The 17,285-nt window shown below is 39.0% G+C and overlaps 1 protein-coding gene across 3 annotated transcripts in view; it reads right to left on the bottom strand.

Moving 5' to 3' along the window:
• immp2l (inner mitochondrial membrane peptidase subunit 2) overlaps positions 1-17,285 on the bottom strand; it is a 94,320-nt gene that overhangs the window by 72,336 nt on the left and 4,699 nt on the right. For all 3 annotated transcript variants that reach the window (XM_033968540.2, XM_055222510.1, XM_055222509.1), the window contains exons 2-3: positions 9,527-9,662; positions 4,254-4,354 (exon numbers count right to left, since the gene is read on the bottom strand). In XM_033968540.2, coding sequence (XP_033824431.1) covers positions 4,254-4,354; positions 9,527-9,661 — 236 coding nt within the window. In that variant the 5' untranslated portion in view covers position 9,662. The remainder of the gene's footprint in view (positions 1-4,253; positions 4,355-9,526; positions 9,663-17,285) is intronic.

Genomic DNA, 17,285 nt, shown 5'->3' on the forward strand with positions numbered 1-17,285 from the left:
TTCACCGAGGATAAAACATTTTATAATCAGATGCAGACAAATATGTTTTTGAACACGTATTTGGAGATACAAGGAAATTAACTACTTCCCAGTTCAAATCTTAAAATGATATATATTATTACGTTCTAAAACAGTGACTCCCACAGTCAGGAAAACAGTAAACTATGGTGAAAATAGGTCCAATAATATCATAAAATATTCAAAAAATTAACGGTAAACCTGATTTTACATTACATTTGTCAAGTTTGCTGAGGAGGTCCTGGGTCAGCTGCATAGTTATTTTGCGGGTCTAGAATATTGTATAAAATGCAGTACCTCACTCATTTGTGTGTCTTCCATTGAGACGTTATGGTTGACTCCGTTGACTTAGTAAAGGTAAAAATTGAAAACCTTTTATATTACATAAAAAAGCAGCTTGTGTCTGTGCCCTGTAACACGACTGCCTTTTGGGTTTGTTGTCGGGCGAGTTTTTTCTCCTTTGGTTCAAAACCATTACAGACCTGATTGATTTTATTTCAGCTGTGAACACAACAGTTTGGCCTTTCAGACACCTCTGAATCCAAATCTGTAAAAACTCATTTCTCTCGGGTCAGAGATGAACACGGGATATTTGACTTTTTGGCGGCCATTTTGGATTGACTGGAGACAAAAGTGTGACATGTTACTACTGTATGTCAAATTGTACAATTGCTGTTGCGAGAAGAAACACAGTGATTTAGTTTTTTTCACAATTAGTGAATAAAAAAATTATATAGCACGTTTAAAACAGCTTCAGCTGACCAAAGCACTTCACCTAAAATGCCAACAAAAAGCAAATATACAGGTAACATGATACATAGAAAAAGTACAATAAAACACCAAGATCCTGTCTAGCTAGTATTAAATGCCAGGGGGAGAGGTGGGTGTTCAGTCTAGTCTTAAACTGTGTTAAGGACTGAGAGGATCTGAGAGAGGATATTTATTCAGTGTGTTTATGTTGCACTTTTTCACCGAAGCAAGTTCCTAGTTTGTGAACTGTGTTCACAGACTATGGCAATAAAAGTCTTCTGATTCTGATTCTGATCTGAAAAGGGTCTGTCCTTTGGTCTTGAGTCTGGCTTTGGGCACAGCCAGCAGGAGTTGGTCAGCTGACCTCAGAGCTCTGGCCTTTATTGCAGTAACTCTTCAAATAAATAAAACTAGAGAAATCAGACTGTGATCTAGATTCAGTTGATCCTCTGCAGTTCTAGCCTGAACATCATTTAGGGTTACAAGATGAATCGTTATTGAATCAAAATCACAATTTGAATGGACGCAATTGGCAAATCGCAAAGGCTGCTATTTTTGAAGCACCACGATTTCCCCGTAATCAACCAAATAGTCAGTATGATTATTCTGCATAAAAGCTATTAACCCTGTGGTTTAGATTTGTGCAATCATTACCTGAAATGTGATTCTTAAAATGTGAAGCTAACATTAAAACATAAATCGCAAATCACAAATCTGATTGCAATCGCAATGTTTGTCAGAAAAATCGCATGCCTATAAGCTATATATACTGAACTCCATGTAATGTCATCATTCTGCTTGATTGGTGAAAGTATGTTCTCCTTTGAGTTGAAAATGTGGGTGCAGCAGATGAGCAGCTGTAGCCTGTTTGTTGTTTCTGGACAGACTCTGGTGAAGTTTGAGTGACGCACTAATGAGATTTCACTTCATTGTCAAGTAAATGAAGTCCTCTGGGCACAGTGACAGTCACTCCTTCGGTAAATTATGCTCGGTGAATATACTGGTACAACTCTGTGTGCACCTGCTTTGGGTAAAAAAGTATGGTTTGTGTCTCATAAGTTGTACAATAAGGCTGCATATAATGATTATTTTAGCCAGCCATTATTTTTAAATACTACAATTTCAAACTCGATTTTAATACTAACAAATAGACGCAATACCTATTCTGATACCCCAGTGATAATAAAAACATTTTTTCAACATTAAATGGTAGTAATTCATTTTCTATTCCCATGTGTCCTTATATCTGTGTAATCCCTCAGTGTCCAGTAGGTTCATAGTGGTCCATGGGTGTGCACTAGTCTATGTGTCTTATACTTGTGAAAGATACAGCTCAAGATCATTCTAAAGGTATTCAGGAAAGGTTCATGTTCTGTCATGTGTATGTGACCTTTTTAATATTGATACCTGCTCAAACAAATCTAGTGTTTAGTTCCGATACTAGTTTTTTTTTTGTTGTTAATTAGTATGTGATTTGATAAACTAGTGAAAAGAATATTTCTATTGTACATTAACACTTGTAATACATTATCAATGAAATATGACTGAATAATTCCAGTGAATATTTACAAATAGTGTAGTATTGATGAAACACTAGGGACACTAGCTCCACTAATGTACACAGGATGTATTATTTGACACATAAAATTACAGGAAAACACATTATTATTTATGTTGTTGAAAACTAGAGAACTTTTGGATAAAACACTCCCAGTGTGATGTCACTAATATGTTTTAAAACTCTCTACTTCTTGTAATTTTCAACATATTTCTCAACCTTTCTTCACAAACTGCTTCTTGATTGGTGTGAAACTATCATTTATATTTAAAACAGGTATAATTCCACCAAATTAAATCAAAATGAGAGAACGATACAACCCTCCCATTTACACACTTTAATCGTTGCAGCTCTACTTTAAAATCATTGCAAAAGATGTAATACAGCTACAGTACTCAAATAGAAAAAGAGTTTGAATTTGTTTAAAAGGTGCAATATGTAACTTTTCTGGTAGATGCTCACCTGCTTGTTTCCATGACATCTCATTACTTTTGTCCCAAAGGCTGTGACGTCATCTGCATAACCTCTATTTCCTTTCATACAATACTCATGCCCTGCCCCATACAGTGTGTTCAGATCACATTTGAAATTTAAATCTCAAGTATTTTCCTGAAAGATAATAGATGTGTTTTATGTTAGATTCCTCTAAATCCCCAGATATGAGGCGCAACGGAGCAGATGTTTTTCAAATAAAAGAGGCTCTGTATCTCACTTTGAAGACCAAAGGAAACCCAGGTTCAAAGCCCTGTCAGGTAAACACTAGGCGTGAAGATCGAGGAACAAACTCAGTAAAAGAGAGAGGACGGGGGGCTGGGGGGAAGACAAGGAGGAGAGGGGAGACGAGTGAGAGACAGGAAAGAGGAGAGAGAGGAGAGAAGAAAATGAGCAGAAGGGAGGAGAGGAGAAGGAGGAGCGAGAGAGAGAGAGGAGATGGAGAGGAGAAGAGAAGGAGAGGAGAGGGAGGAGAGAGGGAGGAGAGAAGGGAGGAGAGAAGGGAGGAGAGGGGAGATGAGAGACAGGAGAGAGAGGAGAGTGAGGAGAGACAGAGGAGAGACAGAGGAGAGACAGAGGAGAACTGGGGGGGTGGGGGGGGCAAGAGAGGGGATGGAAGGAGAAGAGAGAGGGGAGATGAGAGGTGAGCAGATACAGATCAGTAAATGATTTTAAGTTGGCTTTTTCAGAGAATTCACACACAATCAAAGGTGGGTACTCATTTATATAATACTGTACCTTTCAATAAAAATGGGTTTTCAGACATTTGCTTCTACTCCTACTTGAGCAATATAATTTACCGTGTAATAGGACCCTTAAAATATTTTAGTGCATTACTTAAGTAATGCATAATTTCATAATTAATAAATAAAATAATTAGAAGACATCACACATCTTTGTGATACACATATTGCATGCTCTAATATCACAGTAACAATACTTTTTCCATATACTGTGCAGCACTGACCATGGCTCCACAAGAAGCACTAAACCAGGTCTGACCCTCAGTTCACATTGGAAAACTGAAATCTATTAAAAACTGCAGCCTCATCAATATACAAAACACTGTAATATTGGCATTCAAGTATTGATATTGGTATCCTGAGTATTGTGATTTTTAGATAAATCAATTTTCCGTAGAGCACAGTGGTGTTTAAATGCAGCTCCCTCAAAAAGCAGGACAGTGCAAAAGAATTTGCAGACAGGTAAATGGCATAAAATTCTTTTAACCAAAAAAAAAAAAAAAAAAAAATCAAATTCTTCTGAAAGCACACTGCTGGACAAATAGAGTCACCAGTGGATTTAACTCAGCAAATATATAAGATTCTCCCATTGGATCATCAACACATTTGGTACCCAGACCCCACGGTTTGGCAGCGGACTGCATCTACTACAAGACCAAAAATAAGGAATGAAATCATAAAACTTTACTCACACAACAGAGACAATATCGCCGCGTTGGACCTGGAAGTTTCTCACACTCCAACGATTCAGCAGAACGACATCGCTGTCTGATCCATCCGGATTCAGAGAGGGCTGTGAAAAATAAGGATCACTTAGAGCTCCTATCCAACATCTCAGTGCTGTCTTAGATTTAGGGATTTATTTAACATGTATTTAATAATTTTGTTAATGGACTTTAAAATGGTTGATTTATTGATGGAAAGGAGACATATTATGCAAATGTTATTGTTTTCCTTCCTCATCTACACACTCAAGGTTGTATTTAGAGGAGTCAGTGCCTCAGTAATCTTTATTCTCCTGCAGCAAGACTGCTTTGTATTTACTTTGTTTTCCTTTTTCTTTCTTAAACGTTGATACACGAAGAATTCAGCAGCATCATGTAGCTATTTTGGCACCAAAAAATACACAGTAAATACACTTCTTTGATATGTAGGTGCCATAGACTGTATAAAGAAGTGGACTAAGTGAGTGTGACGTCACCCACAGCGTTCAGCTCCAGACAAATGAAGCTCATCGAGGCTAGAGCAGTTAAAGGGGCCAATTTGGAGTCGAGTTTCAACCGCGAGTATCATAGCAACCAAAAGAGCCAATCTGGAGCAAGGCTGTTGAAGGTAACACCCCTTCCCGCCCACGCCGCTGGTTTAGCGGAGGGTGGGTACCTTTTGCTAATGCTAGCAGGAGCAACCTCTGGGAAGGAAGGAGCCTGATTTTTCTGTTATTAATGTCCATATCTTGATTTCCTCCGCAGGGTGGCCGGGCGCACCCTTAGGGATAGGGTGAGGAGCTCGGTCACACGGGAGGAGCTCGGAGTAGAGCCGCTGCTCCTACACGTTGAGAGGAACCAGTTGAGGTGGCTCGGGCATCTGCTCAGGATGCCTCCTGGACGCCTCCCTAGGGAGGTGTTCTGGGCATGTCCCACCGGGAGGAGGCCCCGGGGAAGACCCAGGACACGCTGGAGGGACTATGTCTCTTGGCTGGCCTGGGAACGCCTTGGGGTCCCACCAGAGCAGCTGGAGGACGTGTCCGGGGTGAGGGAAGTCTGGGAGTCCCTGCTTAGACTGCTGCCCCCGCGACCCGGCCCCGGATAAGCGGAAGAAAATGGATGGATGGATGGATCTTGATTTATGGACACAAAAATAAAAATATCAGGATCATGTAGAGTGGGTTAATACAAACATTTTAAGACCAAAATATCGAGGCTCACTGCAGTAGTCACGGAGAGAGGGGCAACAATTTTCCAATGTACAGTGAATTGGAGTCAGAGTCAATGCAGCCAGAAGCGCACCCATGATCATTTCCTATTTGGAACGCGGTAGCAGGTTAGCTATGTCCATTTATATATACAGTCTATGGCACCTATGGGTACCATAGGTGTCAGCGCGGCACTTTGTGATGATGTTTATGGTGACATACCATCAAGAGGCATATTTAGCCTCTCTCTCTTCAGCTTCACATGTCGGTGCAAACCCTAAGGTTTTGTATCAGAAGCACTAAAGAAGAGCTAAATTGTAGCGACAGTAGTTCAGGTGGCAGAGTGTTCGTCTTCTTATCTGAGGGTTGCCGGTTCAAATCCCAACATAAAAAAATTCATTAGGAGGTCAGACCTACTGACTCAGAGGTGGGTGGGTTTCAGCTCTCACAAATGAATACTGTCATGGAGTCCTCGGGCAAGACTCTTACCCCATCTTGCTGTGTACAGTGGTGTGTGAATGGGTGAGTCTTGATGTAAAGTGCTTGGAGTGCCTTGAAGGTGCTATATAAAAATGTGACCATTGTGACTTTTGTTTTGTTTTTGTTTTTTTATATTTAATTTGAATACATTAGATACATACAAATTTAAAGTTGTGTGTAAACTTACGTATCAATAAATTACATATAAACTAAGTTTTTGTGCTAGTTGGCTCAAAATTAGTAAAGGGATTTAACTTCAGTTTAACTCCAGGGTAAGCTGAAAAACTGCTTCTAGAAGTGTAAAATATGAAAAAATAAAATCCAATTTACAATCCTCTTTGTACCTGGGTCTTAACATGCAGTCTGCGTTTCATCAAATCTTGTTTTATTTGAGCACAAGGAGTCATTTCTCAATTTGTGAAAGCAGACAGGAGCTGAGACACTTTTACACAGGTAGAATGAAGAAGAGCGACGACCTATCTGTTTTTCAGCTCTCAAATCAGTACCTGTCAGCTTCTGAGGCCTGTTTCAGTGAATTATGACGATGGTTTAACAAGGGGTCTAATGGTTATGGCTGCGATGTCCCGAAAATGTCACAAATGTAAAGACGTGATGAGAACAAGCCACACATTTCAAAGGACAAGATTATAAAAGTCCCATGGGATTGTAAAGTGATGGTGCGATATACATACAAATCATTTTTACAGCAAAAATACTTATACTTATTGATATTATTAAGCATGAAACTTAGTTTGGGTCAGTAATTTTGTTTTCACTTATTTCACTTAAAGATGCTGCACCCATTTTTTCACGTAGAACATTTAAATGTGTTTGGTTTGGCTCCAGTACAGAAGGATTCTAAAAGAAGATGGAGTCTAAAAGAAGTTCATAGTGTCAAAATAGAATTGTTGTGTGCTGTCTGCATCCAATTATAAAACATTTTATCGCCCGTGCACCAGGAAGTAATGTTGGTTCGTTGTTGGCAAGCTAGATGTTGTTTGTAAGGGGCAGTAACTAGTTTCAAAGTAAGGGACTACTGTAATCACAATGCAGCTATTTGATTAAATGGGAGGGTTGTCTTAGTGGCGTCTTAGTTGACGAATACACATTTTAGTCAACTAAGTATTTTATTGGAATTACTCAACATCCTATATTACACAAAATTGAGTCTTGTGAGCTTTTAGCCATGTTACAATGTTGTTACCTAATCAAAAACATGCCTTGTGCTGTGTTTTGTTTCATTTAGATATGTCTGATTCACCCTTTATTATTCGGCTGTCACCAGGGCTGAAATTATCCAAATGATTCTAGTGAAGGTGTGTGGAGTTTAAAAACACAGTGGAGCACTTCTTGTATTACCGCATGACATTACAAGGTGGAACAGAGTGTTTTCTGTTTGAGAGAAGAACTCAACCTAACTGTGCAGGGTTTGTGTGTTAAACACAATGAATGGGCACAATGTGTGAATGAAACAAAACACAACTCCAGGTCCGTTTGTGATGAGGAAACAACACTATATCTTAGATCAGAAAATAGTGTAATATGAGACCTTATAGGGACCACAGCAGAATGGAGAAGCCATGGAATAACTAGAATAATAGCTGAACATATAGGAATGATTTGTGAATTTACACTACCTTTTTTTACAAACAGACTCAATTTACGAGTATAAAAATAGTTTTGAGAGGTTTCGCCACTTTAGGCCTTTAGTCAGGCAGTGGTTTATTTAATCGATTAAGCCCTAATTACTGTAATAATGTCCTAATATCATCATCTGGATCATCCAAAAACAAAGACAAAATAAAATGACATAATGCTTCTTTAATATGTGGTGATTTATCTCTTCATAATCAACCTGCTTTGTGCAATATTCTCCTTGTGTTGCATTTCTTGTCCTGACATTGAATCTGACAGTTCCATCACCGCCCCATCTCCAAACTATCTCCTCTCCAACAACAACGACTCTATTATCTCACGACGCTGTGGCACTTTGTCGAATAAGCCACTCGCGACCGACCAAAAATACTACACTGGTTTCATTAAACGCAACGAGAGGGCCCATTTCACGCCTGCTGGGTAATTGACAGAAATATCTTATCTGTCCCACAAAATAAACAACCCGGAGCCGAGTAACAAAGAGGTTTATCAGCTCCAGTTTCACTATATTATAATCTGCCATCGATTTACGTACATGGATGTCTAAATAAAAAGTATTTTAGCGTTTAATAGCAAAATGAGTATGCAAAAAACAAATTTGAAAATAAACATCTTGGTGGCTGGATAACCACACACAACAGGGCATATAGAAAAATATATACATTATACAGTATATATCTGGGTAATTAAAGTTGCACTGCATAACTTTTTTGATGTCTGCCTTTTTTTTGGAATGTTCCAAATATGGCACTGAACTCATTTATTTCATGACAGGTTCTGTTTTATGCAAGAAAAAAAAAATAAAAAAAATAGCATTCTTATGGTGAGTGGACACAGTCTTCAAAGAGGTAGGAAAGTTTGATGTCCTACTGTGGAAGATTAGGATCACATATTCCTCTGTACCATACGTCCACTATCCCTCCTCTGTACCATATATTCACTGTTCCTTCTCTGTACCTCATTCTTAATCCTGAATATACTGAATGACCAGGTTATTCCATCAATGGATTTTTTTCTTCCCTGATGGCACGGGCATATTCCAAGATGACAATGCCAGGATTCATCAGGCTCAAATTGTGAGAGTGGTTCAGGAGCATGAGACATCATTTTCACACATGGATTGTCCACCACAGAGTCCAGACTCCAGGATGTGCTGGAGAAGGCTTTGTGCAGTGTCAGACTCCACCATCATCAATGCAACATCTTGGTGAAAAATTTATGCAACACTGGATGGAAATAAATCTTGTGACATTAGAGAAGCTTATCGAAATGATGCCACAGCAAGTGCGTGCCATAATCAAAGCTAAAGGCGGTCCAACCAAATTTATTTATTTTATTTATTAGTTTATTTGAAGGGACAGTGTGCAAAAAAAACATTAATAGATGCTTTGCACCAGATTGTAGCCGAAGCTAATTTCCATCTGTAGTCCCTAAATATTAGAGTGTGTGACCTTTTTGTTGGTGGCGACTTTTTTTTTTTTGGCCAGGCAGTGTAAGTTACAGTCTGGCACTTCAATAGTTGATTCTGCAAAAATCTTGCTGTTTTTCAGTTCTCAGTGCAGTTTTTTCCCCCCCCTTTTTATGTGAAAGCAGCCATGTCTGTTTTTACTGGAACAGTGAATGGGTTTCTCTGATTGGTTAATCCGCCTGTCAATCACACCCTCTGAAATCAATGAGAAAGGAAAGGGCTACAAATCCAATTGTCTTGTGCGGTTCTGGCTGGCCAGGGAAGCAAAAAACTCCACACTGGTCTTTGAAAATTGTGAAAAGTGCATATAAACTAATCACAGTGAATAATTAGGATGTTCAGACTGCATAAGGTAAGTGAGGAGTAAGATTACAGCAAACCATTTAAAATAAACTAGTTCTGTCTTTCACTCCTTAAAGAATTATTGTTAATACTTTGACAACTCTTACCTGCATGGAAGCTCCTTCTACTCTGGCAACATAAGCAAAACGGTCCAGAGCCGTAACAGTCACAGGAACAGCAACGAAGAACCCGCTCACAAAGGCCCTCAGGTACCTCCTCCCTGATGTCCGCGCCTGAGCCATGCTAAAGACACAAGAGAACAAGCACAGACATTATTAAGGATGGGCTAGAAATGAAAATAGAAAAGTAATAGGGGTGGGGCACCATGTCTACCAGACAAGACACTTAATATGCTTTTATTTAACATTTTTTCTGTCATTGTAGCTTCTCAAGAAACGTAACTCACCACCACTTAATCCAGTTTTTGTGAAATCAAAATGTAAACACAGAAAAACAGTGAAAATTGTGAAATCTTCTAGCACAAAATGTTGTCCCATTCCTAAAAAGCGATGGTTAAGGTACACTTTATTGTAGGAAAATTTGTCCTCTGCATTTGACCCATCCTTCAATACAGCTCGGGCAACAGTGTGACCCATTTCCAAATCTTGAGCTAGGCTTGCAGGATTACCTTAGCTGGAGGATTTTACCTATTGTGCATGTTTTGAGTTGATGTTGAGTTGACAGAGACAGGGGGAGACATATAAACACAAAAACACAACTATCATTCCACCATTGAAGCTAAATGGCTGGCTGTATGTTTACACAATCATCAGAAAATCAACTAATTATAATATAATGAGAACATCAATCTTTTAATTTTGCTGAAAAACTTGACTCTTATTTGGCCTGGAGGAGGGCCACCTCCTGCTTCTTTCCATGAAAATGCTGACCCTTATGATGGATGGAAATGCTAGCGCTAACACTTCACAGCAAGAAGGTTGCGGGTTCGATTCCCTGTTTTTTCTGTGTCAACCCAAAACATGCAAAGTAAGTACAATCCTCCAGCTAAGGTAGAATAGATTGCTCCTGTTGCCCCAGTGGCATTGAAATATGGCTCCAATGTAGAGGACAAATTTCCCTACAGGGGCAATAGAAAATACCTTAATGCTCCTAAGTGGGGGTTTAAAATTCTATTTCCATGGACTCATACAGGTGATGTACCACCACTAGAAAGTTACATAGTGTACCTTTAAACATTGACATCAACATCAATACATCACATTTTTACAAGTTTTCCTGCTCCCATCTCAATTAAATTGTTGTGATACCATCTGAAATCATGTAATCTACTTCCTCTTTCAGTCTAAGCAGTGAAGTGAACTCTTGGCCCCTGAAGTTCTGAGATATCCTGACAAAGCCTCTGGATGTTTTGGCTGAGTGCAGACTAGGATCATTGCTCTGCCGAACACAGTAATATCACCACCTGGATCGTTGCACTGAGACCAGACCTGACAGAAGTATCATTGTTTCACCACAAAACCATGAAGCGTTAAAGTGTTGAAATCCCAGCAGATGTGTGTGAGGTGCCTCTGACAGATGTCCATTGGATTGAACAAGTCCTCTTCATCGCTTCTCTCAAAAGACAAGGGCTGTAGGTTTAGTCAAGTAACTGGTCGATGGTGTCTTAGTTGACCAAAATTTGTATTGGCCAACTAGGGTGGTCAAAAATATCAAAAATCAGATACTAATTGATACTACAACTAGTATTGAAACTAAATACTCATTTGAACAGGTATTGGTACTAAAAAAGTCACATTCACAGGACAGAAATGGACCTTTTCTGAATATCTTTAGAATGATCTTGAGCTGAACAAGTATAAGCCACATAGACATTTTTATTCTCACTTTGGAATCGGTATCAAGTCTATTCTTTAGTTTGAAATTTTAGTATCATGACAAAAATAGTGTCTTGTGGAAATAGTATCTTGTTCCACCCAAGTAAATGGACTTGGAGTTGGGTTAGTTCATATCTCTCCTCATCTGTGTACAGGAGGGAGGCGGGTCTACTGTAGCAGAACAACTCGTTCTGACAGCAGCAGATTGCCATTACGCTGCATAATTTCACCCCAAAAGAACACGAGTATCATCATCCAAAGTTTAGTTTTGACATCAAAGTCTCAAAGCCCCAAGGCCCATGGTTGAAGCTTGTTTCCTGTCAGTGGAAGAGTTGACTCAGCAAGATATTAAAAGCCCGATATTGAGCCAAATTGACTTGCCACAAACATACCGGCAGAGTAAGGGGTAGGTAAAATTGTCAAAAATGAATAGTAACTCCATGTTTTCTGGAGATTCTAGCAGATTTAGCAATTTATGAGAAATATGTCAAAACTTTCGGTGGACGGTAAAATTGTTACATTATTGGAAATGCTGAAATATGTGATTAGAATACAGACTGCTGCTGTCAGGTTCATCATTTTGGTCTTATAATTGTAATTTTTAATTGTATTAACTCACTCTACATGATCCTGGTATTTTTATTTCACTATTGTGTCCATGAATTAAGATATGAACATTATTAACAGACAAATCAGCCGCCTTCCTTCCCCAAGGTCGCTCCTCCTAGCGTTAGCAACAGGTCTGTTTGACAGCGTTGCTAAGCACCCGCTCCCTGCTAAAACAGTGGTGCGAGCAGGAAGAGGCATTATCTTTTACAGCCTTGCTTCGGATTGGCTCTTTGGTTGCTATGATATTTGCAGTTGGAATTTCAAATATAAAACTCTGCTCCAAATTCCCTACACGCTTCATTTGACTGGAGCCGAACACTATGTGGGATGTCACACTCCCTTAGTACATTTCTTTATACAGTCTACGGTTTAGAACTATGATGATCCATTGACTATCCACCGATCTACCAATCAAATGGATATTAAAGACATCTGCCTCTGAAAGTTTTTTCCACCCACTTCCCTTGTTTATCAGCCTCTGTCATGTTCTGAGTGAATGACAGTTGCATTCACCCAATCACAGTGAAGTCTGAACCCCTAGAAGCAATAGAAAACTTTAATTACATCTCAAGGTTAGATTAAGTGCACAGGAACCATGATGAAATGAAAACCTTAGCTCTTAAAGAATATAAAATGGCAATCCACTCTTACAAACCCTATCAGAAATGTACAAAGGTAATGCTGAACAAACTAGGCAAGACAGACCACTGTAATATATATTTTTTCCATTGGAGCCCACTCTTCACTCCTCTCTTTAACACATTCACATAAAAAGACATTAGTTCATTTCTGTGGCTGCTTTAGCCCAACAGTTCACCACAACATGCCCCGTCTGCTGCCTCTGCACATGGGGCAGGGGACAATAACAATGGACCAAACAATGTGCAATATTCTACACAAATCCATTATCTTTCTATGGATAAGCAGCACCTTTAAGTTCCACCAAGTCAGGAATCCAACCCACAATCTTCTTGAGACTGAGGGGCAACTGCAGTGCCACTGTGCTGTATTTGAATGTGATTGATGTTTTTATCTTTCCTTTTCTGTTGTTTCCCTGGAGTCTCACATGCACATCAGAAAAAGAAAAAAAAAAAAAACCTTCACCAGCACTAAACTGAAACTAGGACAAATTGAGCTGTGTGGCCGCCCACCCCCTGTTTCGGAAGTAAATTTCATCAAAATTCATCTTCTCATAGACTTTTTTAAAATTAATATTAAAAGTCTGAAAGCTTGCTCAGGGCTAATGAGGTACGTGGTAAGTAATGACCACAAGGATGATAATTTTATTTAACATTTCTGAAACTTTTAGACCGATAAGTTGCTAAAACATTTCTCTGAAGATTTGCAATTCCAAGGCTGAAATTATCAAAGTGAAGGGAAGGTGTATGGAGACAGTGGAGCACTTCCGGTATTACCACATGTTGTTCACATGAGTGTTCTCTGTCTGCGAAAAGAACTAAATATGCAGGATTTGTGTGTTAAACATGTGTGAATGAAACAAAACACAACTCTAGATCTATTTGTTATGAGGACACATATAGATAGAATATAGATCAGAAAATAGTGTAATATGGACCTTTAAAATTTAAAATGTTCAAAAAGTCTATAAGCAAAACGGACAGAAAGTTTACTTGGGGAGCTGGCGATCACTCTTGAGCTCCCTCTATTAACACTCATTTCCAGGTCTGCACTGGTCCTGGTTGGTGCTGATCCCAAATGGGCAGAGGTCGAGTATTTTGGGCTTTATTTTAAATGTAATAGTTTTTTTCCTGGGACCATCCGGTGGAATAAATGTTCTACCTCTGCTCCTCCATGTGGATTTATCATTAGGAAACTCTGAGGCCTAAACATCAGTCACTAGAGTTCAGCCCACAGACCCACAAATCCAATTCAGAACCATTCCTAAGGCTGGCTAAAAAATATTAAATTGATTAATCAAATTTGAAGTTCAAATCGATTTAGCACTAACCCTAACTCGAGCCCTAAGCACTCCTATAGCTGAACACTCTGAGGAGAGAGACGCTCATGCACTATATTCAAATTTGGCACAAATTTGTGTTAACAGAATGTACATTCAATCAGAGTAATGACTAATTATGAAGCAAAATAAAGTGTACTTCTAATTAACTGCTGTCCTGATTTAAAAAAAGAGAAAGAGTAAAGGATCTGGTAATATAAGGATACGGCTAAACATAATGAAATAACAATGAAATAATAATCTGTGTAATCCTTTTCTTTTCCTATGAAATAATAATGATACTCAATACCAATTTTGATACCATGAACATAAAAAAATGATAACAGTGAGGAATTTTTCTTTCCACAGTATAGTTCTGGTACAGATCAAGACTATACTAAAATTATTCAGGAAAGATCCAATTTTGTCCATTTTCTATGACAACATGCTTCAAGTGACAGAGCCCCGTGAAACTGTGCACATGCTCACTTCCCCTATGTGCTGTGTTTTTTTCCCTTTCACCTGTGGCTAAATACACCGTAAGGTCTGTACGTGCTGGTGGTGGAAGAGAAGAAGCTTTTTGAAGGACACATAAACAGACAACCAGGCTCACCTGCGCAGACAGACACAGGCTCAGCTGCGCAGATAAAGCCAGGCTCAGCTGCGCAGACAGATCTAGGCTCAGCTGCGCAGACAGACACAGGCTCAGCTGCGCAGATAAAGCCAGGCTCAGCTGCGCAGACAGATCCAGGCTCACCTGCGCAGACAGATCCAGGCTCAGACACCCAGGAGGACACTTGACATTAAGTTGATCCAAAGTGCCATGTCAGACAAACGTGTCAAAAAGGAGCTCTGCAGCTCCCACTCATACAAATATATAGTTTTTGCAGAATTCCAAGCACTTTTACTGTCACAGTGGACTGCATAAGTCAGTCCCCAGGCCGGCTCCTAGGTCGGCCGCGTTCACACTGCACTCGCCCCGGGTGAAGCTAAGTTCGGAGTTCTCCTGTTTCAAGTGCTCTCAGACCATCTGTTTACTGCAGTTCAGAGTGTGTCTGTCGGGTTCACACCACTCTCAGAGCGAATCCTCTTTTACTAGTGGCAGTGTAAAAACAACCTCAGTCTAAGGTGCTTTTTCAGAATCATACTAAAACCACAATATCAAGATACCACATGCTTTAACTGCCATTTATCCAGTAGACCATTTAAAAGGCTCTAAGTTGATCATCTGCAAACAATTTCATCACTACCCAATAAATTTAAAAATTGTTAAAAAAAAAAAAAAAGAAAGAAAAAAAAAAACAACATCTATAAGCTACTGCATACTAGACTCCTTTCAAAAGAAGAAATCAGCTAAAACAATGTAGTATCTTAAACCCAGAGCTGAACAGGAGGCTCCTCAGAGCAGCAGTGTCCTCAGGAGGTGGACAGTTTGTGTTTTGGAGGAAAAGGCCAAAGCTAAAGGACATTCGCTAAATGTCAAAGTGCGACCGAGGACACAGTTCTGACACAACAACTTTTATAAATCTAATAAAGTTCTGAGGCATTGCTGAGAATTTCAAAGATTTATACAGCCTTGGAATAAACAAGTGAGAGCATAAGATTTAGCAAAGGTGGAATAGAAAGGATAATGTTGGTTTAGTTAGCAGCAGAACATTTTGATTTACAGTTACACTGTGCAGACTTTTAAGAGCTTTATAAAGTGCCCCCTCATCTTCACTAACTCAAATGAAGTTGTATTTTTGATTGATTCATCCATGTTTAAGTCATCTTTATTTGATTGAATTCACGACACCAGACTAAAGAAACTCTTGGTTGACTAAAAGGGGGTGTGGCATTAGAAAAAAACTCTCGAAACTCAAATCGATCCACCCATATTTGACCGAAGTGCACCGGCAAGACAAGAAAAGTACTGTACTGTTGTGTATTTTTGTATTTGTATGTTAAAGAAAGAATGAATTCACAGTTCATTCCCAAATCTCCGTCTAACTCATGCCAACTTCTCCTTTCTGCTATTGTGAAGAATATCTTTTACAGTTACAAAATATGTTATTAGAAAAAAAAAATGTAGGACTAAGACACCATGGATGGATTAATCGTCTAAAGAATGACAGCCCTAAGACTAGATGCTATTGCTTTCAAAATTCCCCTTTTCTCCTACTCTCCATTCACTGCTCTGCACTTACTTTGTACTTTTTGTTACATAGTGCATCTTTAATTGCCTGAAAACAAACAATAGAGAATTTGAATCAATGTCACTGAACAAGCAAAAATACAAATGTAATCCTCCAAAGTTTGAACTCTGCTCCAAACCACATGTTTTTACTGACAGAGGACTGGCTGTGGAGCTATTTCAAAAGAACCGAGCTGATGACTGATGATTAGAAATGGCTGAATTTCTATCTCAATTCAAATTAGATTAGGATTAGATTCATAGCCCTTTGACAAAACTTCTTATCACGTTTGCTAACCTAGCATGCACCAGCTTAAAAAGTTTCCCGTTTCAACATTTTCTTTATAACAATTCAGAGGCCGTATAATCTTTTTAACCTTTATCAGGGAACGTTTATTTTCCTCTGTCCTGTGAGACGAAGCCATAACTTTGACCGATCAGCCAAAACTAAGGCGATTATTGTCCGAGCGTCTGTGTGGACAGGGGAGCCAGCCCATTGCCCGCTCACAAATGGGGGAAGTCCCTAGAGCAAAACATCAGACAAACTTTTACACTGTGAAAAAAAGGGTATATGTGCTGGGGCTGTCAAAAGCATTGCAAATCAGGTACTAAACAATACTAAGACTATTATCGAAACTAGACATTAGAAACTAGATATATATCATTGTAGTATCAGAATCAGTATTGAGCATCAAGTCTATTCCTTAGTATCGAAATCAAGTTTGAATTTTTTATGACAACAACACAACTACAAAGGGCAGGAACTCAGAACAATCTTTGCTGTTTGGATGCGTTTGGATTTTGGTTGATCTTGTACTTCTTGTATTAAGAGAAGACCACCATCTTTTTTTTGTAAGCACGCAAAACTAAAAAAAAGTCCATAGAGATGCGTTGGATAAACAAAAAGTTAACAAACCTCCAATGTAACAACACCATAGCTGCTGGGTTTCTATGATTAGGGCTTATTAGATTATGAGTGCACCACATGAGCATCTTAAAGGACTCATATAACACTATTTTCGGATCTATGTTATAATGTTGTTTCCTCATCACAAACAGACCTGGAGTTGTGTTTGTCTCATTCATACATGTTTAACTTACAAACTCTGCATATTTAGGCTGAGTTCTTCTCGCAAACAGAAAACACTCCACGTTGTAATGTCATGTGGTAATACAGGAAGTGCTCCACTGTGTTTTTAAACTCCATACACCTTCACTATCATCAATCATTTGGATAGTTTCAGTCCTGCACATCTCTATTGAACTAAAGGTAAAAGGAGCTGTAGCTTGAA

The sequence above is a fragment of the Periophthalmus magnuspinnatus genome, chromosome 6 (genome assembly GCF_009829125.3).
Source record: "Periophthalmus magnuspinnatus isolate fPerMag1 chromosome 6, fPerMag1.2.pri, whole genome shotgun sequence".
Classification (NCBI taxonomy): Eukaryota; Metazoa; Chordata; class Actinopteri; order Gobiiformes; family Gobiidae; genus Periophthalmus; species Periophthalmus magnuspinnatus.